The 23,377-nt window shown below is 47.0% G+C and overlaps 2 protein-coding genes across 2 annotated transcripts in view; one reads left to right on the top strand and one right to left on the bottom strand.

The window, feature by feature from the left end:
* Positions 1-23,377, top strand: part of SYN3 (synapsin III) — a 445,749-nt gene that overhangs the window by 138,360 nt on the left and 284,012 nt on the right. Inside the window, exons 5-6 of the mRNA XM_068560009.1 lie at positions 7,247-7,403; positions 10,455-10,544. Of these exons, the coding sequence (XP_068416110.1) occupies positions 7,247-7,403; positions 10,455-10,544 (247 nt within the window). The remainder of the gene's footprint in view (positions 1-7,246; positions 7,404-10,454; positions 10,545-23,377) is intronic.
* The window catches only part of TIMP3 (TIMP metallopeptidase inhibitor 3), a 56,634-nt gene continuing 45,678 nt past the window's right edge, over positions 12,422-23,377 (bottom strand). Inside the window, exons 3-5 of the mRNA XM_068560010.1 lie at positions 18,284-18,395; positions 17,470-17,591; positions 12,422-16,361 (exon numbers count right to left, since the gene is read on the bottom strand). Of these exons, the coding sequence (XP_068416111.1) occupies positions 16,164-16,361; positions 17,470-17,591; positions 18,284-18,395 (432 nt within the window). The 3' untranslated portion in view covers positions 12,422-16,163. The remainder of the gene's footprint in view (positions 16,362-17,469; positions 17,592-18,283; positions 18,396-23,377) is intronic.

The raw sequence follows: 23,377 nt of genomic DNA, 5'->3' as shown, positions 1-23,377 counted from the left end.
CATGAAATTGTCCCATAAGCATTTTCCATGATGTTACATCATTGTTAGATTTATCGCTTTTTTCCAAAATGAAGATAAACCTCATTGTTTTTTCCTAGTTGTAAAAATGCTTTGTGCTCTTTTTTTTAAATGCAGATGGTACCAAAAAGTCTGAAGAAGAATGTAAAAACCCCCATTTTCCATCCCACCCTACAGAGATAGCCAGCTTAGCATTTGTGGTGAACATCCTTCCAAACAAATCTCCATGCATTATTCTTTTTGTTGATTTGTTAACTCTTTTACGTAAATATGAACATTACTGTCATTCATTTTCAACCTTGAAGCGCAGGTTTTCTTATTGTTGGAGTCACGGTTGTTGTTTTGGGAAGTGGGGAGGGGACTGTGGATGGATACACACAAGAACAAAGAAAGCCAGGAAGCTGCTAGAAAGAGGAAATATTGCGGGTGTGCAGAGTATTCGTTTCCTGAGGCTGCTGTAGTAGCTAAGTACCAGAGGCTGGGCGACTTACACAACAGAAATATATTCTCTCACGGTTCTGGAGGCTGGAAGTCTGAGATCAAGGTGTCAGCAGGGCCATGCTCCCTCTCAAGGATCTAGGTGAGGATCCATCCCTGTCTCTTCCTGGCTTCTCTTGGTTGCCAGCAATATCTGATGTTCCTTGACGTGTAGACACATCACTCCAACCTTTGGCTCCTTCGTCACATGGCATTTTCCTCTTCCTCTCTGTGTCTGTGTCCAGATTTACCTCTTCTTATAAAGATTCCAGTCATTGGGTTAGGGCCTGCCCTACTCCAGTATGACTCACCTTAACTTGATTAAATCTGCAAACACCTATTTCCAATTAAGGTCACACACACACACACACACACACACACACACACACACGCGTGCGCGCGCGCGCACGCGCAATGGGGCTCAGGACTTCATTGTATCTTCTGGGGGGGGACACAATTCAACCCATAACATGTGGGATCCCCAGGGTGATGGAGGAGGAGGATGGAGGAGCAAGGACTCCTCTGAAATGAAAGGGAAGGAAGAGACTAGGGTAAAGAGACAGAGATTCTGAGGCTGAGAAGGGAGACGAGGAAGCCTACTTCCTCCAGCAACTCGTGTCTGTGTTTTATTAACCTCCTAGTAGTTTATAGAGGGCCCCAGGATCCATCAGAGAGCCTGGCTGTTCATAAACCCTGCCGGGCCCCTTCCCCACCGTCATCACGCCGTGCAGCTGGCAGCCGCTGTGCGGGCCCCACAGACCTCACTGCGGCATCCTGTTGTCTGCTTCTCGCCAGATTCCTGGTTGGCTGCCACCTACTTTCTTTTCGGCCTGGACTAATTTGTTGCAGTCCTCAGGCTGGAGGGAAGCATCGCTAATTCCCAAAGTCCTTCCACATGGCCCACTCAGAGCCCTCCGTCTGCCAAGTGTGCACATGTCCTCTGTTCTGTCCTTGCTGGAGGTTATGGTCCCTCAGCCTTCGGGAGTGTGGCCATTCCCCCTCCCCTTTCCTCAGGACACCTGTTTTTGCTGGCTTGCTCAGTTCTCTTGGTCTCCTTCCCACAGATTTGGTACCTGAGGTTGAATTTTCAGAGGGGGAGGGGAATGGGGAAGGATTGTGAGAAATGTGGAGAAGTTACAAGGACAGCCGAAGTCTCTGCTGGTGGACGCAGATGTCAGGAAGTCCAGAGCCTTCCCAGGTGTGGCTGGGGTTAGGTCTGAGTGTGATGGGTAAACATGTGACCAAAATTAGCAACATTGTCACCCTTAGTCAGCCTGGCTCTCCGGGAACAGGGGACTGTTAAAAAATAGCAGTCAAGTGGCTGAGAATAATGAGGCTTCTACTTATTAACTTAGGTCCCAGGCAAAGCCCAGCCAAAAATCTTTTCTTGCCACCGCAGGCTTCTGCATATTGAGGGAATTATTACACTTCTCCAGTGGTTAAAAGTCACTCAGCCTTTGGCCCCCTACCTCTTGACGCTGCCTGGAGCACCTAATAATCTCCGAGCAATGCGTCACCTGTCCCAACTCTACCATTTAATTATATGTTGTCTTTGATTTCCTCTCCAGTGTCGACTGCCACTTCTGAGAAAGACCTGGGATCAGAAACCCAAATAATATAGCTCATATTAAGTCTAAATAACAGGAAAACCCAAGTACAGCCTCCAGCCAGGATGTGCCAGCTTGTTTGGGAACTGAAGGAGGTCTTCTTGCTCAGGCATGACAGACACAGGGTGTGGGCCCAGTGGGTCTGTGGAGACAGAAGAGCAGGAGGGGGTCATGAGAGTTGTTGGGAATTTCTACCTAGCCTCATCTTTTGCCACCACCTCATCAGACCTCATACTCCAGCCGTGCAACCAATTGCAAACTTTGCCACTTCTTCCCAGTATCAGCCAGAGCAGTAGTGATGGGAAGCGCCAGAACCAATTCAAACTAGTGTAGGCAAAAGAGAAAACTTAATAGCTCACATAACTCAGAAGATAAAGATGGCTCTGGTGTCAGGATCCAGGGGCTCAGTGACGCAGACAGGCTTTTGTCTCCCTCCTTGTGTTGTTCCTAGTGGCACTTCTGGTACAGGTGGGATCCCTCCATGGAGCAGGAAAAGGGTGTTCATCAGCCCCACGTGACATCACTCCAGCTTAGCTGGCCCCTCAGAAGAGGATTGCGACGGGCCCATTTGACGTCAGCAACGCAATCCTTAGACCAGTTAATGCCCAGGGAAATGTGGTTCTCTGGTTGGAGAGGATTTCATCACGGAGTCTGTTTCCCCCCAGAAAGAAGGCTACTGAGAAGAGAAAACAAAACCAGCATAGTCCATTACACCCGCCACTTCAGCGGTTCGTTCATGCAGTTGCAGATGCCGTTCCCTCTACCTGGAAACCTTTAAAACCCTGTCCACCTGACAAAGCCCTACTTTTCTTCCATGACCCAGCCAGCGCACACTCGTCCACACCCTCCCCAGGCAGAGGGCCACCTTAGTGTTTCATACATGCCTCTGTTATTTCACTCACTCACTTTTTCTTTTGTTCTTTTAGCAAATCCTTATCCTTTAGCTTTGCACCCACCTCCTCTAGGACTGTGAGTTTCATGAAAGCAGGGATTGTGTCCCAGTCATCTCAGGATCTCCAGCCTCTACAGGGATGCTTGGTCCACTGTCAGGCCCAGAAGCTACTGACCACATCCTTGGATGTTGGGGTGACATGCAGGCTGTGGCGGTTCCCTGACTGGATAGAGAACCTTGGGTGCTGGGTATGGAGGGAGGAACTAAGTGCTGGAGTCACTAACTTTTCTGCTTTCCATGCAAATCCCTTGTATCCCAGGCTGTCTGGAAGGACACTGTGCATTCTGGGCAGCAACCAATGGCAGAATTGGAACTGTGACACGTGCGTGGTTTGCTGTGATACATTACACATGGAGAGTGTTTATCTCTCACATATTGTATCTGAGAATCTTAAGCAGTCATGGAGTCTGACTTTCATTCTCGGGGGTTAAAACCTTCTTGGTGATGCTAACATACCTCCAGGAACACAGGAGTCATTGCCTTGTAAGGCAGCCCCCTGGTTATTAGGGGCCACAGGTTATCTCCTGGCTACTTTGGCCATCAGTCCTAATTCTTTTCTCTAGGGCCACAAGGAAAGAGGTCACTCTTTTTTCCACTTCGTGTTCATTCATTCTTTCATGTGTACATGAATTCATTAACTTCATCATTCATTTAAAAATATTGATAAGGCCTATTTTGTCCAAGATGGGCAAGTCCCCTGTTCTCATTGAGCTGACATCTTTAGAGGGGAGAGACAGACAATAAACAACTTAACATATAAACAGGAGAAATACAATTGTCATAAGAGCTGTGAAGAAAAGAAAATAGGGCAATATGACGGTTGGGGAAAATTTCAATAGAGTGAACAGGACAGTTGTCTTTCAGGAAATGAATTTGAGCCAGTGAGTGATAAGAATGAGGCACCCGTGAACAATTTGGGAAAAGAGCATCCAGGTTGAGAATTAGAGGGAGGAGCAGTTGTCAGTGTGGTTTGGGTGGAGGTTGAGGGAGGGGATAAAGTAGAAATGAGGATGGAGAGGTGGGTAGGGACCCTGTAGCCATGGTAAGGAGGTGAGGATCTGTCATCGGAAAGAGGGAAGACTTCTGAGGGTTTTGAGCATGGAGTTGATGTATAATTTTAAAAGAACACTTGGAATATGGAAGCTTGAGATAGATTCCCAAATCCCGGAAGACAAATAGGAGGTGGCCACTACTTTATTTCAAAGAGTAAGAAAGATCTGATTTAGAGGTGAGCTCTAGACAGCCTGGAAAGACAGCACCATAATACCTGGGGCTGGGGTCAGAGTATCCCAAGACAGGCCATCGGATACTCTTCTTGGAAGGTGGTCTGGGAAGGGCACCTCCTTTTTCTAGATAGCCAGATTTCCCCCCCACCCCCAGGCTGTGTTCTTCTTATGAGTTCTCCACAAACAGTGAAAAACTAGGAGGCTGCCCAGCACAAGACTTTATTTCCTCCTGGAGCAGAGTGCAGTTGCCCTAGTGAGGCACCAAGTGTGCTAGCACCATTGTCTGTGAGGGAAACTACACTGCCAGGAAGAGGGGGCATCGTGCTGTCGGAAGTGGGGCCCCGGAGGACCCTCGGAGCATCAAAGCAGAGAGAGAAATCAAAAGGAAAAGACTCAGGGGGAATGGAAAATGTGTTTCCATATTTTCTTAAGATTCACAGCCATAAAAAAAAAAAAGGCAAGCAACTAGTAAAAACATTACTGCGTGCGACAGATAAAGGGCAGCATCCTAACACAGAGCTCACGTCAATGAGGAAACAGGGAGGCCCCATTTTTTTTTTTTTTGATGGGGAAAAATGTGAGCAAACTTTTACAGAAAAGAAAATGCATATGGTTAATAAAAGTACTCGATCTCACTAAAATCAGAAAAATGAGAACTCAAACAGCAGTGGGGTGCAGAGTATCTTTTGGGGGAAATGGTTTATAAATTGAAAAATGTATTTTTTAAAGACTGCTGTGCTGGTGAGCCTGCGGTGAGGAGCTCGCTGTCAGGTGCAGTGGTGCTGTGCACCTTTAAAAAGGGATACTCTTTCGAGTGCCTTTAAAAAAGTTCATACCCTTTAACCCAACGATCCCACTTCACAGACTCTATCTTAAGGAAATAGTTTTAAATGCAGAGGTTGATTTGTGTGCAAAGATGTGCACGTGTGAAATATTGGAAAGAGGCTACTTGATAATAATAGATGATTGGTTGGCTTAATATGGTATATCCATTCGGTGCACTATTACTAGGTAGCCATTAGAAATGATATTTTTGAAGATATTTTGGTAGGGAAAATACACTGCAATATGTGGAAAATAGCAAAATCATAATTAACAGAAAGCAGGAAGTCAATTATGAGTATGAAGGCATATTATATATATGAAAATAGGTTAGTGGATCATAATGTACATGTAAGGAAACACATAGAAAGGTTATTAGAATTTTCTCTGAGTTGAGAATTACAGGTAACTTTGTTTACTTCTGTGTGTTTTCCAAGGGTGTTTTTTCTTTTTTTCCACAATGAACATATATTATTTTAAAAATCAGATAAATGTAGAAAATGGTTGTCTTATAAGTCAGTGCTCCCTTTGGTCCTCAGATCCCCGTGAGAGACACACACACCCCTTCATCCCGCCTTCCATCTCTGTTGCTGTAAGACACTGCAAGGTGGAGGGCAGAGAGCAGACGGAAAGCAGGGAAGTGGGTGCGACCTCCTGCTGTGCCACGGTTTTGCTGAGTGACCCGGGACATGTCACTGCCCGGCGACAGGGCTCAGTTTCCGCATCTGTAAAATGCACTGGTGGAGCTGGTTCACCTCTAAGAATGTAACAGGACTGTATGCATAGCAGGTTCCAAGCTTCTAGCCCAACGCCAACCCTAACCACAGTGACATCACTGACCGCTTCCGTGAGCAAATGCCACCCACACCCAGATGTCACCGTCCACGCGGTCGCCCTCAGGACGGGGGAGACCCTTGCCCTTTCCTTTGGGAACAGGAGGTGATGTTCATGTACATCATTCATTCCTTCAACACGTCCTTGTTACGCGCCTGCTCCTGGGTGCCAGCCCCTGGGGGCAAGCACCATAAGGCCCAAGCTCAGAGTGATTCAAAAAGTGTCTTCCCTGGGGGCAAGTCTTTTCCCTTTGAGAGTTATTTTAATTTATATTTGAATTATTTTAAAGAACTAAAGTTTATTTGAAGCTAAGTGTCTGACTCTGGATGGATCCAGATGGATCACACCATTTTAAGTGTAAACCACCTACCTACCATGAGTCTGATTTTCTCGTGTGACTTAGAAATGAGGAATCCAGAAACAGGTGGATCCTTGGCAGTGTGAATAAAACAATGTGTGAATCCACCTGGAGCCATGTGATGGAGGGAAGAGCATGTGGACTTGGAGCCAGATGACCTGAGGTCAAACGTGGCTCTCCTGCTTCCCAGCTTTGTGACTTGGGGAAGTTCACAACTTCTCTGACCTGCAGGTTCTCATCTGTAAGGTGGAGAAATAGTCCCAGCCTTACCCAGGTTTGCTTGTGAGCATTAATCAGGATCTTATTTCCAGAGGGACCTGGCAAAGAGGGACCTGGCAAAGAGCCTGGCATGTTCTTGGCCATCACGTCAGTACTCTAGCTGCTTTCCAGAGGTTGCTACTTGAAAGGGGCAAGACACGTTGGAGATATACGAGAAGAAAGCCATGTTGCACCATCGTTGAGATCCAGGGTTGTGAGGCTACACAGACCTGGCCCTGCCACTTACCTGCAGTGTGTCTTTTTGAGGAAGTGACCTGATCTTCCTGAGCCTCAGGGTGCTCATCTGTAAGACGGAGTTGAGGGCAGCAATACCCACATCCCAGGGCACTTGTGACGACTCAGTAACATGTGCATCCACCGTAGTGCCTAGTAAAATCGCAGTATATTCACTGAACTGTTTGATAACATTTTTTTCCAATTGCAAATGAAATAGTTGTTCAATATAGAAAATTTAGAAAACGACCTTAAAAAGAACTAGAAGAAAGTATGAATTGTTTTCAGTCCTTTTGCTTTGCAGTTGCTATGTGTTTGCATCTGAGCTTCCTCATCCACACTCCCACACCCCATCTGCATTCTGAACTGAGGCGCTATCCCCAGCAGGCTGTGGCATGTTGCCCTGATTGTTCCATCAATGCAAGGTATGTAACACTGCTGCCGGCCCCTCTCTTGGCAGATCCTTCAAGCCGGACTTCATCCTTGTCCGCCAGCATGCCTACAGCATGGCCCTGGGCGAAGACTACCGCAGCCTGGTCATCGGCCTCCAGTACGGAGGGCTGCCTGCCGTCAACTCCCTCTACTCCGTCTACAACTTCTGCAGCAAGCCCTGGGTGGTAGGTGCTGGGCCAGGCTGACCCGGAAGGAATGGGGAGGCAGTGGCTGACCTCCCAGCCCTGAAGTGGACCCATTCCCCAGCATGGAGGCCCAGTAATAAAAGGAGTCTTTTTAAAGCAACTGAATAAACAACTTAGATCCCAAACTCCTTCTTGTAATTATTACCCAATGATATTATATAGCGTATTATGATACAGTGTTATGTTATAATAATGTTAGTGGTAAGAGGGGGGTACCCTACTGCTCTTATTAATATTTGAGCATGTCATCATTTTTGTTTAAAGGTCAGCACTGTTTATTGAGCACTTACTATGTACTAGAAAACTGTGCTGCCTGGTGCTCACGCTATCGCTATCATGTGAAGTGAGCATCATTACTCTGTTTTACAGAGAAGGAAGATCAGCTTTAGGGCCGTTAAAGAACTCCTCAGGGTCATGGAGCCAGGAAGGGGTGAAACCCAAACTTGGACTCATCTCTCTCCAATCCCTAATGCTCGATTCCTCTCCCACTTTTATTCATTAGTTTCATATTCATTCATTTGATATGCCTTTCCATCCAAATGTTACCTGTAAGAGAGACTTTTCCTAAAACATCACCCCATCACTCCCCAAATACTCTCAAATTTCTTACCCTGCTTTATTTTTTCCCCAAATACGTATCGCCACCTAGAATGATATATTTATTCATTCATCTGTATTATCCAGCTCCCCTACTTGAAATAATGTATTCATGCAACAAACAGAGCACCTACTATGTTCCAGGGACTGTTCTAAGTTCTAGGAACATGGCAGTGAGCAAATAAGACCAAAATCCCCGGATCTTACATTGTAGTGAGCAGGGGCACATGCAGTATGTTAATAGACATGCCGAATATTTAATATGACATGATAAGTGTCAAGGGGAAAACAAAGCAGAGAAGGGGAAGAGGAAATGTAGAGGTTGGGGGGTATGTAGGATGTGCTCTGTGAAGCTCTTAGCCATCTCATCTCTTCTTTTCTTGTCTCTCTGCATGGTCTCCTGGTGGTAAGGCAGTGGTTGAGAACATGGGCTCTGGAGCCAGACTGCCTAGGTCCAGGCTTCTCCATTTATGAGCTGATTAGCCTTGTGTAACTTGCTTGATCTCTCTGAGTTTATTTTCCATGTTTGTAAAAGGATGATAAACATAGGGCCCTCCTGGTAGGGTTATGAGTTAATACATGTAAAGTACTTAGAATGGTGGGTGGCATTAAGTACATACTCAATAAACGGTAACAACTATTATTGTCCCTAGTATTAGGAACAAGGTCTCTGCAGAGCTGGCACTCAGTATTTATTGAATGCATACATGCATTAATTTAGTAGATATAGATAGTCTTTAACCACTGTTACCATGGCTTTGGTCTCCTCCTCATTCTTCCCTAACCAAGCTTTTAGGCCTGCAACATCCCAGAAAGGTCCTAGGTAGTATTAGTTCACCCTCCTTGTTTTCCCGCATAGTCATGGTGATGGTAGCAACTACCATTTATTAGCACTAACTGCACTCTGAGCCCTTCACATGCATATTGTATTTAATCCTCGAACCAACCTGATAGTAGGTATTTCCTAATATCTCCACTGTACAGATGAGGAAACTGAGGCTCATGCAACCAGTAGTAGGTAGTGAAGCTGGGCATCTCCAAAACTCCTGCTTGATTATGGAATTACTCTCCTTCTCTGGACTTCAGTTTCCTTATCTGTAGAATGAGAGACCCTCCCATCATTTCCCGTATTTCTGAGGTCCCTCGAGCCCACTAAACTGACACTGTGTTGCACCACAGCTGCAGGTTACAGCTCAAGAATCTACAGACCAATCCTGGCCTGATGCAGAAAGTTCCTAAGGTACCTGTTCTTTCTTTGTGAGCTCTTAGTATTGAGTTTACCCCAAAGTAAGTTTGGCACAAGACTTAGCTCCTCTTCTGGCCATTGGGCATCCACGTTAGGCCACACATTGCAGCATGTTTCTTCTTCGTGATCAGCGTCTACCTTTCTCTTCCCTGCTTTTGTTCACCAGCAGCTCCCCTTTGCCTTCTGGGTGAATTCCCAGCTCTTTGTCTGGCCTCTAAGGCTCCTGGTGGTCTGTGATGGATCACTCTCCAGCCTCCCCTCTCACTGTCCCTTGCACCCAAGGCCACAGCCACGGCAGCCACTGAGTGTCTCCAGCACACACTTGTTTCACTGCACATCTGGAGTGCCCTCTTCCTTCTCTTATGTCATCTGCTCCAGGGAGTCGTCCTCACCCCCACTCTGTCCCTCTTCCAGGTCCCATAACCCCCTCGCTTCCCTCCAGCAAGACATTATTATCCCAACCATCTGCCCACAGGCGGTCTTTCCTCCAGGCCTGGTCTACGTGTTCAGTGTGTTGCCCCAATATTAAGGCGCAGTGCTGGGCACAGAATGAGCTCCCAGGGGTGCTGAGTAGGGTGGGTGATAGAGGAGACTATAAGTCTGAGGTCTGCTTTTCAGGAGCTTACCCACTAGCTCTGGAGACAGTAACTATCTCCATGGCAAAACAAGGAAGTGCTGAAGCAGGGGGAGCACAGTGTGGAAGGGATGCAGCTTGTGCTGTTGGAAATGAGTGGGGTTTCTAAAAGCAGAGAAAATACTTAACTACTAACATAGCCAACATTCAGGTGTACCTATGGAGCAGGGCTTGCTTTTAATACACTGTATATTTAATCCTTACAACAATCCTGTCAGGTTGGATCTCTTGTTTTCTCCATTTACAAATGAGGAAACTGAAGCTCAGAAATCTGAAATGACTTTCAAGGTTACACAGCTAGTAAGTGGTAGAGGATCTGAACCCAGAGTCCACACCATAAACTACTACACAAATGCCTCTCAAAAAAGAAGGGCATTGCAGGCAGGGGCCTTGACATGAAGGTCAGCAGCTTGTGCTTGTGTGAAATGCTAAGAGCGTAGTAAATGCTTATGAAATGTGATTGAGCAGAACTTAGTGGACCTGGCGGGAATGAAGGGATTGGTACATACTGGGTAACAACGGTTGACCAGTGTTCTCTCGTATTCTGCCCTAGTTCTCTCAACTCATTAAGATCTTCCATTCCCTGGGTCCTGAGAAGTTCCCGCTTGTGGAGCAAACGTTTTTCCCCAACCATAAGCCAATGGTGAGTGCCCTTTTTTACTCTGCTTATTTTTGTGATATGGCATAAACACAGTTGTCCATGTACTCAGTCCATTTGAGTGGAGGAGGTGGGCTCAGGGGCTGCCCCCTGACCACCCAGGCTCTAAGGAAGAGCTGTGACATCCTATAGGAATACCTGGCTTTCCTAGGAGAAGGGTCAGGTCTCCAGGTAAAATTTCAGGCGGTAGAGCAAATGACAAAGATGGACAGCATTCCTTGGGACATTGGGAATTTTCAGCAAATCAGGGGACAACTTGAGCTGGCATATTGGAACCGAAGGTTGATCATAAAGGTGAAAGATGTTTCAAAGGTAGGATGTTACCTTGAACCCTTGAGCCCTGTGCAGGACCTGGTTTCAACTCTTATTTTAGTAAAAGCAGTAATATTTTGTTTGCATTGATCGTCAAAGGGCAGTTTCCTTGTGCACCCTCTTCGCATTCCAACTGTTGAATATACTCAAGGTTGTCTCTGGGAAGTGGTTGGAGCTTCCCAGAGAATTTGGAATATGTGGGATGGCCTTCCATTTGGAATATGTGGGATAGCCTCCCATTTGGATGGTGGGAAAGGTGAACATCTTTTTGGATGAGGTGGAGAGTTCTCCATCCTGCGGCCAGAAGAAGTTGGATCAAGAGTTCTGGGCAGCTGGAAATAGCCCATGACATGCCTGCTTTCATGGTCGGTGGTCTTGTTAAACTGGTCAAAGGAATGCGGGGCCATGGCCCCATGCATGCCTTGCAAGGAATGTGAGTCTTGGGGAACAGGATAGTTAATAGGGTATTCAGTAATCTCAGCTGAGGATGATGCCCTGCTTGTAGAATCCCAAGCTTAGGCTGCTGAGCTTGACAGTCCTGTCTGGAGACACTGATAGGTGTCTCCAGGTGGGGGACAGTCTAACCAGGCAGAAACATTTCTCATTGATTATCTTTCCCTTATATCTGATGCAGTGAGAGGAGTCATAGAACCCAGGATGTGCTGGTTGGAATAAGAAGGGCACGTGCAACCCCGCATATTCCAACTAAGTGAGAACACCGTGGAGAAAATTCAGGGTGTATCCTCAAAGCAGCCTGAGTTTGAATCCCAGTTCTGCCTACTTACTAGGTCTTGGGTCTCTGTGAGCCTCAGCTTCCTCAGCCAGAAACCATGGATGACAGTAGAACTACCTCATTGGGTTGTTGAGATTTAAAGTGATCGTGTGTATAGGGTGCTGTGCTTGGCGTACGATAGGTGCTCAAAACAGAGTAGCTTTAAAATAGGGGCAAAGCCATACCCTGGAACACTGTCAACAATGGGATGAAAGTTGGGTGTGGGGTCTGCAACCAACCCAGCCCATTGAGGGTGACAGGCCCAGCTGTAAGTTCTGGGAGGCGTTGGCTGGCTGTAGTGAGCTCCTGGCATCCCCAGCTAGGCCAAGCCCTACTCGGAATTTCAGGCAGGCGTTTGGCGTCAAGGACTGCTGTTTGAGCCTCCCCCGCCGACTTCCACCGGGTTGAGATTCTTCGGAAGATTCCTCCCACCAGGGAAGGCCGAGTCAGGGCCCCGGTCTGGGAATACCTGTGCCACTAATAGGCAATTAGATATTGGTCCCGATTCCATAGAACTAGGGAGAACCCTGGCCATGGAACCAGGGAGCAAGGTCAGGGATGGATTAGCAGCCAGGAGGAAATCTAGGATGCTGCTCCTGAAACTGCACCCGACTGGGGCAAGGGCTGGGGCAGGGTGGGTCCACGCTGTAGAAGTGAGTGGAGGGAGGGGAGCGTGCACAGGCCAGGAGCCAAAGCAGGCAGGAGCTGGCTCCCAAGGCCCTCTGCGATCCTTATAACCCACAACGGCAGTGAGGACACAAGGAGACAGGAGGCTCTGTCAGGTGTGCGATAGAAATAAAACCACTTTACTGTTTAGAATAAAGGACACACTATAAAAAGGGAACACTATGCAACATTACAAGGCAGTATACATTCACGGCATATAAAATTCATAAATAACATGGAGGAAAACTGTAAACAGTGCTACAAAATTTAGCAACAAATACATTCCTCCCAGACAGGGTTTCCTCTGGTCGGTTTCTCTCCATCTCTTCTGGGTTTCAGGACAGCAGACCGGCTAAGGAGGAAGGTGGGGGCCGTGGGAGAATTTACGAAGCCCCTCCCCTTGGAACATGAGCCCTCCTCGTGTCTCCCAAGAGCCAATTTGGAAGCTGTTGATATCTGTCTCCCCAACACTCCCCCATTTTGTTTTGCTTTTGCTGTCAGAATTTAAGTGTTCTTCTTGTGTAAAACTATTTCAGTGATATTTTTACTTTAGCAGCCAGGAGCCAAACACTTGGGTGTCATTTTTGCTTAATCCATATTGTTGATCGTTGAGCATATGATGAAGGGCAGAGGCAGGGGAGGGTATTGTCTCCTGGGGACCACAGTTCCTATGAGACAGCTGTTCCAATAAGTCATTTGTTTCTTTAATTGCTCAAGAACCATGGCATGAAGAATGGTGCTCATGGGCTGTAGCTTGATTGCCATGATGTAGGGTCTGGGGCTGGGTAAGGCTAAAGCACAAGAGTCTCCCAGTATTATCTACCCTGGCCAGAGGGAGCACTGGCCTGAAAGGTGGGAGCTTGGCTGTGGTGCTTCTGGATAGGGAGACAGAAGAGATGGCCAGGGGAGGCCAAGAGAGCTTGGAATCACAGGTCCCGCGGCCCTGGATTTTTAGGAGAAATTGTGGCTTCCCAATGGGGTGGACAAACGGACTAGAGGGAGAAAAGGAACGGGAATGACCAGCAGATTGCCCAGGGCCAGGTGCCTCAGAGCAAGGATGTGAATGTACTTGCTATTTTTTCTCTCCTCCCTCCTAGTCCAGAAAGCCACTAGGATGCCGATAGGGAGGAGTCTGGAGGAGTCTCTAGTGCTGGTTCCTTCTAGTTTCCCCAGTTCGCCAGTCTAGCTGCCTGCACAGTAGAAGTATTTACCCTCCGTTCCACTGTAGAATTTGATTCAGGAAAATGGCGGCGTGTGGGTTTTGTTTTTTTTTTTTTTCTTTTTCCTCTTAAACACAATGTACACATATTACAACCTACACATGACATAAGATTTAGCAAAATAAAACGTTCACGATATGAATGAAATACAGAAGTGTCTCAGCTACATAAATGACTTTAAATTATACAGTAAGTGAACAGGTGAAATAAACAAAGCTATAGCTTATAGAAAGCTCAAAAACCGCCCTCTGACATCTCTCTGCAAAGGACCCTTCTTTGCTCAGGACCTGCTGTTTTCCTTGCCAGGGCCTGGCAGATAGGACTGTGGTTCCACCAACTTTTCAGAGGGAAACTTCAGGTGACTCCATGCTCAGGCCTCACCTCAAGCCCCTCCTTGTGTGAGTGGAGATGACCCCACCAGGGACCAAGAATAGCCAGATGCCTCATGGAGGTCACACTGATGCCCAATTGTGGGAGGGCACTTGTGCAGGTTGGGTTAGGGGTTCCACCTTGTAGGACTTTGAGGTTCAAATAAAGAAAATCTTAAAACACCAAGTCTGGGGCTCACCCCTTAAAAACCACTGGCCTGCTGACCTCAGCTCCTCCTGCTCACGCTGCCCCATTGAGAGAGCAGAGGCCCCCCCCCACCCCCACCCCCATTTCCTGTATGCCAGATGTCACAACCACAAGGTGAAAGGTAGGTAATGAAATCAATCCCAAGGAAACCGGATGCCTGTACTGCCTTCCCGCACTGGGGTCCTGCCAAACACCTTGCCTGGGCATTTGCATTTGTGTGCAAGACATTACAATGTATTGTCTGCTTCTTTTTTTTTTTTTCTCCTGTTTCAGTTGGCAGCTCTGTTTCCTAAAGTGGAATGAACTGAAGATACAAATACTAATACAGGATAAATACCCATAATCTGAAAAAAGAGACGGAGCAATCATGTTAAATGTAACCATCCTACCATCCCCAATTCTGTAAAATATACATTATCACCTACTCTTGGCATCTCACTTTCAACACTAAAACTTAAAATAATTTTATTTAATCAGAGAATTTATATTATAGTTTTATTTCAAAAAACACAACAAAAACCCTACAGCTGATTGCAGAGTAAGGCTTTCCCAATGACCACCAATTTTAACTTTATGAGGTGAGGACCTCAGGAGGTGGCATACACCCGCCAGTAAGCTGGAGGAAGAGGAGCAAGTTGTCCCCAAACCCAGGAAAGGTGGCTATCTAGCCAAGGCAGGACACTGCAGCTTTCCTTCCTGTGCCCAGGCCCCTGACCCACATTAACTCTCATCTCCCATCTGAGCCAAGCCAGTAAGGCAGTTAAACGAAGGCCCCAAACATGAAGCAGGAGAAAAGGAGAGGGACAGAGGTCAGATGACCCCAATTAGAGGGATGCTGAGGGTGCTCAGAATTTCAAATTTTAATTAAAATGAAAAAAAAAAAAAAAAAAAGGTCAACTTGGAATGTCATGATTTTCTTTAAACAAGCAACAACAACAAAATAGAAGAGATTAAACTATTGGCGTATTTAACAGCATTGAACAGAATTCTTTCTGTGTCCTGTAAAAAATTAGCTTATGTCCCCATGTGGGTATATGCAAATGTGTATGCAAACACATCCCCCTAGGTGAGATAAATGCTACTTTGGAAATAGTATTCTCTACCCAAATCTACTTGTCCTATATCTGTGGATAGTGTACGGTGTTTGTATCTCTCCAATTTACATAAAGGCAACTCCTGGCCACATCTACTGAAGAGTTTTCCAGGAGGAAATCTTGTGGAAGGCTGGGAGAGGAGAGACATTCATCTCAGTCTTTCACCTGAGCTTTTGTCCAAGGCAGGCAAATTGCCTCCTGACCTCAGGCAGATGTTTAAGTCTTCACCAACTAAGAAAGTTCTGTTGTTATTCTGGCCTGGCTGCTTGCTCCAGATTCAGAAACATCTGGTCAACCCAAGCATCGTTGGGCTGGGGAATTGTGTGTGTACTGCATCATCCAGACCCTCTTGCAGTTTCTTCCTCCCCTCCCTCCCTCTCACGTGCAGACACAGACAGACATAGTCTGGTGGGGACATGCAGTAGCATCTCCTTGGTGTATAAGATCTTCTGCGTACCTTGAGTCTATCTGCTTGCTGCCCTTGGCTGATTTGAAACAGTTGGCTTTTCAGCAGCTTCCTTGTCTGTGTCCTTTATGTACTGGGGAAGGGGGAAGAGAAGGGCAAAGGGAGGAGGGCCTGGGAGATGGTGAGATGGGGAAGAAGAAAGAGGGGTAGGTATTACAATGCCCAAATTGGGTAGTTTTTCAATTTTTGTTTTCCTAAAAAAATATAGATTATATCATCACAAAGAAGAATATACATTCCTCATTCTTTCTGGCATGGCACCAAAAATTTCCAGGTGGAAATGGGTGATGTCAAAACCAAAAAGAAAGGGAAGGGTGGGGCCAGGAGGATGGTTCCAAATAAACTCCATATGACAGCGTAGATTTTCCTTTAAGTGTTCGAAGTGCTAAATTTGCAAGAAAACAGGCACTAATTTCATTGTCATCATCTGGGAAGAGTTAGTGTCCAAGGGAAGCTCAGTGGGAAGGGAGGGAGGTGGGGTGGGGCAGGGTCTGGCACTCAGGGGTCTGTGGCATTGATGATGCTTTTGTCCGGGGGGGCCCATCCTCGGTACCAGCTGCAGTAGCCACCCTTCTGCCGGATGCAGGCATAGTGTTTGGACTGGTAGCCAGGGTAGCCAAAATTGGAGAGCATGTCGGTCCAGAGACACTCGTTCTTGGAGGTCACAAAGCAAGGCAGGTAGTAGCAGGATTTGATCTGCAGTGAGATAACAACCAAAGGTTGGTGGAGTCTGCTGTGGTGGACCTAGGCCTGATGCTTGCCCGAGTCTGGATTCAAGAACTTGGGACCACTGCAGGTGGAGCCCAGCCACATCACTCCCTTAGTGAAAATAATGTAAATAACACTCGCCAGTACTTATTGAGCACCTACTGTGTACCAGACATTCTGCTAAGTGCTTCTATATTATTCTCTTTAATTCTCATAACAGATTTATCTCCCTTTTACAAATAATAGAGCCTCAGAGAGGTTAAGTAACTTGCCCCAGGTCACACAGCCAGAAAGTGGTAGAATTAGACATTTGGGAGTGCTTTCCCTCTCAAATCATAACAGGCAAAGGCGGGAGCTCTCAGCTGTCGTAGGGAATTGAGAAATTAGAAAGATTAAAGCATACACTGTAGAGTCCAGCTGCCCTAGGCTAGAAATCAGACTCAGTGAGCTGGGTGACTTAGGGCTAGCTACTTAAGCTCTCTGGGCCTCTGTTTCCTCCTCTGCAAAATGGGGACAATTAAAACTGTACTAGTCATAATCACTATTGTCCCATTTTGCCGAGTTGTTGTGAGAATTAACTGAGAGAATGGCCTAACTGCCTCCCACAGCAGCAAGGCTGTGTGCCCTGACCCTGTGCTTGGGTCAAGGAGTTGGGCCAGGTTGAAGAGTGACCCTCTGCAGCAAGTGGTATCAGCAGTCCTGCGCCAGCTTGCCCACCTGGGGCGGGGGCCGCCAGTGAGTCAGCTGCCTAGGTGAGCCCACTTGGGGCTGCTGGGCAGGACCTGCCAACGTAAGGATCCTGTACCTGCCACAACCTTGAGCCACGGGAGGGGCCAAGGATGCTGAAGAGCCCTCATGCCCCAGCAGCTGCCAAGTGGGCAGCACAGATTACAGCAGGAAGGCATTCTGTCCTCGCCTTCTTCACTGCTCAGCCTGGTGCAACATTCCTCACCACTCCTTCTCGGACCTGCCCCTCTGCTCAGGCCTGACACGCGTACCCTTCCCAGCCTCACGGCCCAGTGCCCTGTACTGTAGGAGCTGATGTTTCTGGGGCTGCGAGCCAGCACCTCCCCTGCCTGCTCTCCCTGGGGCTTACCTTGCAGTTACAACCCAGATGATATCGATAGTTCAACCCCTTGCGCTGAGAGAGGGTGAGCTGGTCCCACCTCTCCACGAAGTTACACAGTCCTGTGTACATCTTGCCATCATAGACACGGCCTAGAGGAGGAAGGGGACAACAGGGGGGGAGTTGTTTTGTCCAGAACCCAGCCAGAAGAGAAGGAATTCATATCTACTGAGTAACCCCCTTAGGCCAGGAACTGTGCCACGTACTCTTGAGTCCCATGGTTTTATTTCATCCTCCCCAACACCTTTTAGGATGAGTTGTATTCCCATTTTCCAAATGCAGAAAATTAAGTTCAGAGAGGTTAAGCGATTTGCAGAAGGTCCCAAACCCAGTAAGCACTGGAGCTGGGGCCAGAGACCAACTATTCTCTTCCCGTGTCAAGGGCTTTTTGATCTTGCTTTTGTTTTTTCCTTTCTACGTTGACTGCCTAAAGGTGGATAACTTTCAAAGACAGACCTAATAGGTTGTCCTAAGATGTGGAGAGCAGTAGGTACTAGCAATTTCTTTTCATTTACAGTAAAGCTGAGAAATTGCAAAACTAGGTTTCCTCCCCAGAGTCAGTGGTGGAGCGGAGACTAAAATCCAGCCTCACTGTAGGAGCTTCAAGCTCCCACCACTGGTCAAGCAAGATGGACTCAACACTGGATACTCCTTACAATTCAGTGGGCTCATCGCCAAAGCCCTGAGAACAGTGCTGGGTCTACCACTCCTTCTCCATCCTCTAAAGTGAAGGAACAGTGGACCTTGGCCAAATCCTGGCCTAGATGCTGGAGTTGGCCGTTACCTGTCAGCAGGTACTGGTACTTGTTGACCTCTAGCTTAAGCCCGCAGAGACTTTCAGAAGCTTCTGTGTGGATGTACTGCACGTGGGGCATCTTGGTGAAGCCTCGGTACATCTGTGGGCAGAAGGAATATCATGAGAGGGGGACCAGGGCTCAGAACACATGCTGTCATTTGGGCTGTGGGATCGGATTCCCCTAATAGGCCACTGTGTGGCCGGTCACCGACCTACCTACCCCAGGGTCTTCACTTTAGAGACGAGGCCACCTGCTCCTCTCTTGTCTGAGCCATGGGTGGTGCCTTCCCCGAGAAACCTTCCCATCCAGCCAGTCACACCTCCCATTCCATTTTACAGATGAGGAACCTGAGGCCCAGGCAGATTAAGTGGCTTGTCTAAGGCCACACGGTTGGCGAATAGCAGAGGTAGGCCTCCAAGCAGGGGAATCTGCTCTTAACCATTATCCTATGCTGTCTCCCAATGCAGCCTCACAAGTTCATGGCTAAGGGCCTCTGATGCAGGCAGATGCCATTTATAGCTATCGTGCCTCCTTTGTCAGCATGCACTCAGAGCCACTGGTGTGAACGTAACAAAGTCTGAACCCACTTGGTGATTCCAGGTCAAGTCCACGAGCATTATGCAGGCCCGGATCTGTTGAGACAACTGCTAACCGTGTGAGCTGGTGGAGGTGGGAGGGGGCACCGAGGTGTTGCCCAATCCCATTATCCCCCAGTTCTCAGAGTACACAGGCCCTGGATGTCTGGTGGTCTCTAGGCTTATCCCAAGGGTTTCCAATAAGACAACGTCTCTATTTTAGTTCCTGGCATGCATAAGTAATTTACTAATGGTAATAAAAAGCCAGACATCACCTCATTGGTGTCTCATCTAAGTGGCTCCCATTCAGTCTAATGGGCTGTTTTTCTTTCTCCCCATTTTCTTTTAAGTGGCGACTGGCTGGCGAGGGTAGGTGGTCCATGAGGCCCTCTGCCATCACAAAGGGTCTCTTGGACCGACAGCGTTTGGGAGCCTCTGCCTTTTTAAGGGGAGTGCTGTTCTAATTGTGTGCAACCATCGGTGCAGGTGCTTTTAATTTACCTGGCCTCCCTTCTTAACCCTCTTTTCCCGGGAGGCTCTCCAGATGAACGAGGAAATGCAGCCAAGAGCAGCGAGAAGTGCTGTCCTCTCAGTTTTCAGCTGTGCTGTCGGGGAGCACGGGCGTGTCACATCCTACCCCCCACTTCCTCAGTGACGGATGGTGCCTCTCTGGCTTTAACAGGAACCATGCTTAAGGGTGCTGCTGTGTGCATGCCATCAAGTGTGGCCTCGGGAGAACATCCCCTGCACTCACTCCCAGGCCCAACAACTTCTCATTTTGGTGTGGATGACCCGTGACTTTTTGGCAAGTGTTTCAACTCAGTACTCTCTCTAGGTCTTTTCAGGCCAGCCTATTGAAGCCTCAGTTTATTCCATGTTGGTCTGTCCCCTGTATCTCTTTTCTGCTTTATGGGTAAGAATCAAGCCCCTGCCCAGTAAGAACTCAACTTGTTGAGATCAGCTTGGCATCTCTGCTGCTTTTGAATTGAAGAACCCTTTATTTTAACATGGTTTCTAGCACTTGCACGTGGAGCCAAAATCTTAACACATTATAAATGACTGAGTCTGACAAGTACAGAGCTGCCTTTCAGGGTCAATTCTGAAAATAACAATATGGTAAATGTATGGTAAAGGCAGGTTTTACTCATTTTGTTGTCTTTTCTTTATAATAATCCAGCTTGATCTAAATATTGATCCTAAAGTATTATTAGGTCTGTAGTCATAGAGATCTAGAACTGGTTTGACAAACTTAGGAGGGTTATAACAGGTTTATAATGTCCTGAAATCAGAGAATCTGAGACTCTCAGAATTGGAAAGGGTGTTAATCTAATCCAGCCGATGCAATGGAAGATTAATGGTAAACTCGGGTTCTGTGGACAGACAGCCAGAGTCTGCATCTTGTCTCTGCCACTTATTAGCCTCTTGGAAAGTTACGTACCATCTTTGGGCCTCAGTTTCTTCATCTGTAAATTGGGGCAAAGCAATTACTTCATATGGTGTTTTTGAGAATTAAATGCCTTAGAATAGCACTTGGCATACATTTAGTAAAAATTAGTTTAAAGCCAGTTATACTAAAGTTCATAATGAGCAGAGGGAAGGATTTGGTCCTCTGCTTCCTACATGTCTTGCCCAGCCTCATCACTTAGTGCAAGTAGTTAAAGCCAGTTTCAGACGTAGACAGGTTGCTCTTTTTTCCCCCAGCTTTACTGAGGTATGATTGACAGATTAAAAAGTGTATCAATGTAAGGGGAGGTTTTGATATATGTATACATTGTGATTACCACAGTGAAGCTAGTTAACACATCCATCACCTCATATAGTTGCCTTTTTACGTGTGAGAACACAACATCTACTCTCTTAGCAACTTTCTAGTATGTAGTACAGTGTTGGTAACCATAGTCCCCATGCTGTCCACTAGCTCCCCAGAACTTACGCATCCTGCAGTACTAAAAATTTGTACCCTTTCACCAACATCTCCGCATTTCCCCCACCTCCTAGACCCTGGTAACCACCATTCTACTCTCTGCTTCTAAGAATTCGACTTTTTTAGATTCTACAAATATGTGAGATCGTGCATTACTTTTCTTTCTGTGTCTGGCTTATTATACTTAGCATTAATGTCCTCCAGGTTCATCTTTGTTGTCATAAATGACAAGATTTCCTTTTTTAAGGCTGAGTAATATTCCATTATAATATTTAATTGCAATATTGTATATACACCACATTGGACTCTACAAGCCTCTGGGCTTGGCTTCGCTTTGTGATAGTATCTACACGAAGTTCTAAGAAGTTAACTTCCCTTGGGGTGAAGGGACAAATAACGTGGGAAAGAAATTTCTGAGTTTGGGGAATTTTACCTATTTCTTATGGAATGTCTGGTCTTTATACTTGCAGCATGAACTGTCACCACTATGTCAGATATTTCTGGCATGCCTACAGAAGATCAGCACTGTGCTGGATACCGCTTTATATCATAAACTCATTTAAACTCACAACTGATTCTTATAAGCAACCGAGTTTCAGAGACATTAGATACCTGACTGAGGTACCAAGTACATGGATTTTCTCTCACAGAATGGGCTGTCTAGCTGGGGTGGCAGAGGCACACGAGAACAGAGTCACAGGCATTTGGAGGAGGAGAACAGTTCCCCATAGGCTGGGGCCAGTCAGAGAGGCTTCCAGCTGGAGCTTCAAAGGCGAGACCCTGCTATTAATCATTTGATTAGACAAAGCCCTGAAGGAAGGAAGTCACCGGGGGCCAAGCATTCCGATTGTCCAGCAGATCTGTCCTGCCCAGAGTCAGGACATGCACAGCACATGACCAGCGGGCCTCCCCATGGGCCTTTCCCAAGGCCAGCTGGGACATAATGTCCCCCACATGCTGTCCCCTGCAGCCAGCCTGAGAGCATGTCTCCATGGCATAAACTATAGCTGCAGGCAAAGCAGATGCTTTCTCATGGTCCTGATAAGAGATAAGATCCCCAAAGATAAGAACATCCAATTCTGGAAACTTCCACCTTTGTACCACAGCCCAGCACCTCAGCCCCAGCGAATCTCCAAGTTTGGGTTTGCAACAAGCTCCCTCAACATTCTAACACCCTTCCCCCGCCCCCAAACACACCTGTGGGTCACTGCACACTCAAGAGATGCCTGAGAGGAGGACCACAGGCTCTGGAATCAGCGTATGGGAGAGGGTCTGCCTGCCTTTCATCTGGTGAGAAGTTTTGGGGGGAGGGGGTGAGAACTCTGAGAGAGAAGAGAGAGAGGTCAGACAGAGCAGCTCAAATTCTCACGTTTTTCCCGTTCCTTTAGTCCTCCTCTAAGGGAGTCCTTGCTTTCCCCGCCTGACTCTCTGGGGTAGACTCTAATCCTCTAGAACAAAGCGCCCAGGGGCCAGTGCCAAAACTCCTGCAGGCTCCCCTCTCTGGCCTCTCCCCCTTCCCTCCTACAAAGATATTTTTCCATACACCCTTTGCAAGTCAAGAGCTACACTGCTGGATGACAAATCCACAAACCCAAGTTAACCTCCTTTTGTTCCCTAGGGGAACTAGATACAAATGGGGTGGGGGGAGCCCCCAAAGTGGGTGGGAGTGATAAATCAATCAGCCTGCAGCTCCACTGCTCTGCAATCTCCCTGTAGGCAAAAACTAATTTCGCTCTAGTTTGCCACTTTCTAACTATACAATCTTGACGGTTGTTTAACCCTTTCAAATCTCACCTGTAAAATAAAGGATAATGTGTATCTATTTCACAGGGTTGTTGTGAGAATTGATCCCCACAGAGGCTTATCAGAACGCATGGTACATAGTAAATGCTCATTTGTTGTTACTTGTATGGAGTCTTACATTCATTATAACAATTATCCTCGTATCCTCAGCTCAAAAAAGCACAGTGCGAAGCACAGAAGCACAGAGAGCGTGGGGAGGAGGGAGAGAAGAAAAGACATGAGGGAGGGAGGGAGGATGACTGAATGTCCTACTCCTACTCCTATGTCTCGCACCTTCTTGGATTAGCAGACTGGTACCTGGAGACCAGCAGAATCCAGTGGCCTCTCTGGATAGAAGGGCAATGACCAGTTCTATGGGTTATCTAATATTGGGCTGGTAGCAGGGCAGAGTTAATAAAATGTACTAGATAGTGGTTGATAATCAAAGTAAGATGGCAGGGAGGTTTTGGGAGTCACCGTAAAGAGCACACAGGATTGGGAAGGAACCCTGACACCTCAGCATGGGAACCAGATCTAGCTTTAATTAAATGTGTGATTCTGGACAACTCATTTCCCTTTGAGCCTCTGTCACAAGTAAAACAAGGGATTTTATTTTCTAATGCCCAGCACTCTGATCCATGGACCTGGGTGAAAGATGGTGAGTGGACAACAAAAGACCAGCATCTTGGGAGTGGGTGTGTGTGCTCTAAAGTGGATGGGTGAGCAAATGTTATTTGGCCTCTAAACACTGCTCAGAGGCTGTTCCCAGTGAGGGGGGAATGGGACATTCTGCCCACAGC

Source organism: Eschrichtius robustus, chromosome 13 (genome assembly GCF_028021215.1).
Source record: "Eschrichtius robustus isolate mEscRob2 chromosome 13, mEscRob2.pri, whole genome shotgun sequence".
NCBI classification, from domain to species: domain Eukaryota; kingdom Metazoa; phylum Chordata; class Mammalia; order Artiodactyla; family Eschrichtiidae; genus Eschrichtius; species Eschrichtius robustus.
The sequence above is the reverse complement of the archived record's forward strand: the minus strand, read 5'-3'. Positions and strand labels throughout refer to the sequence as shown.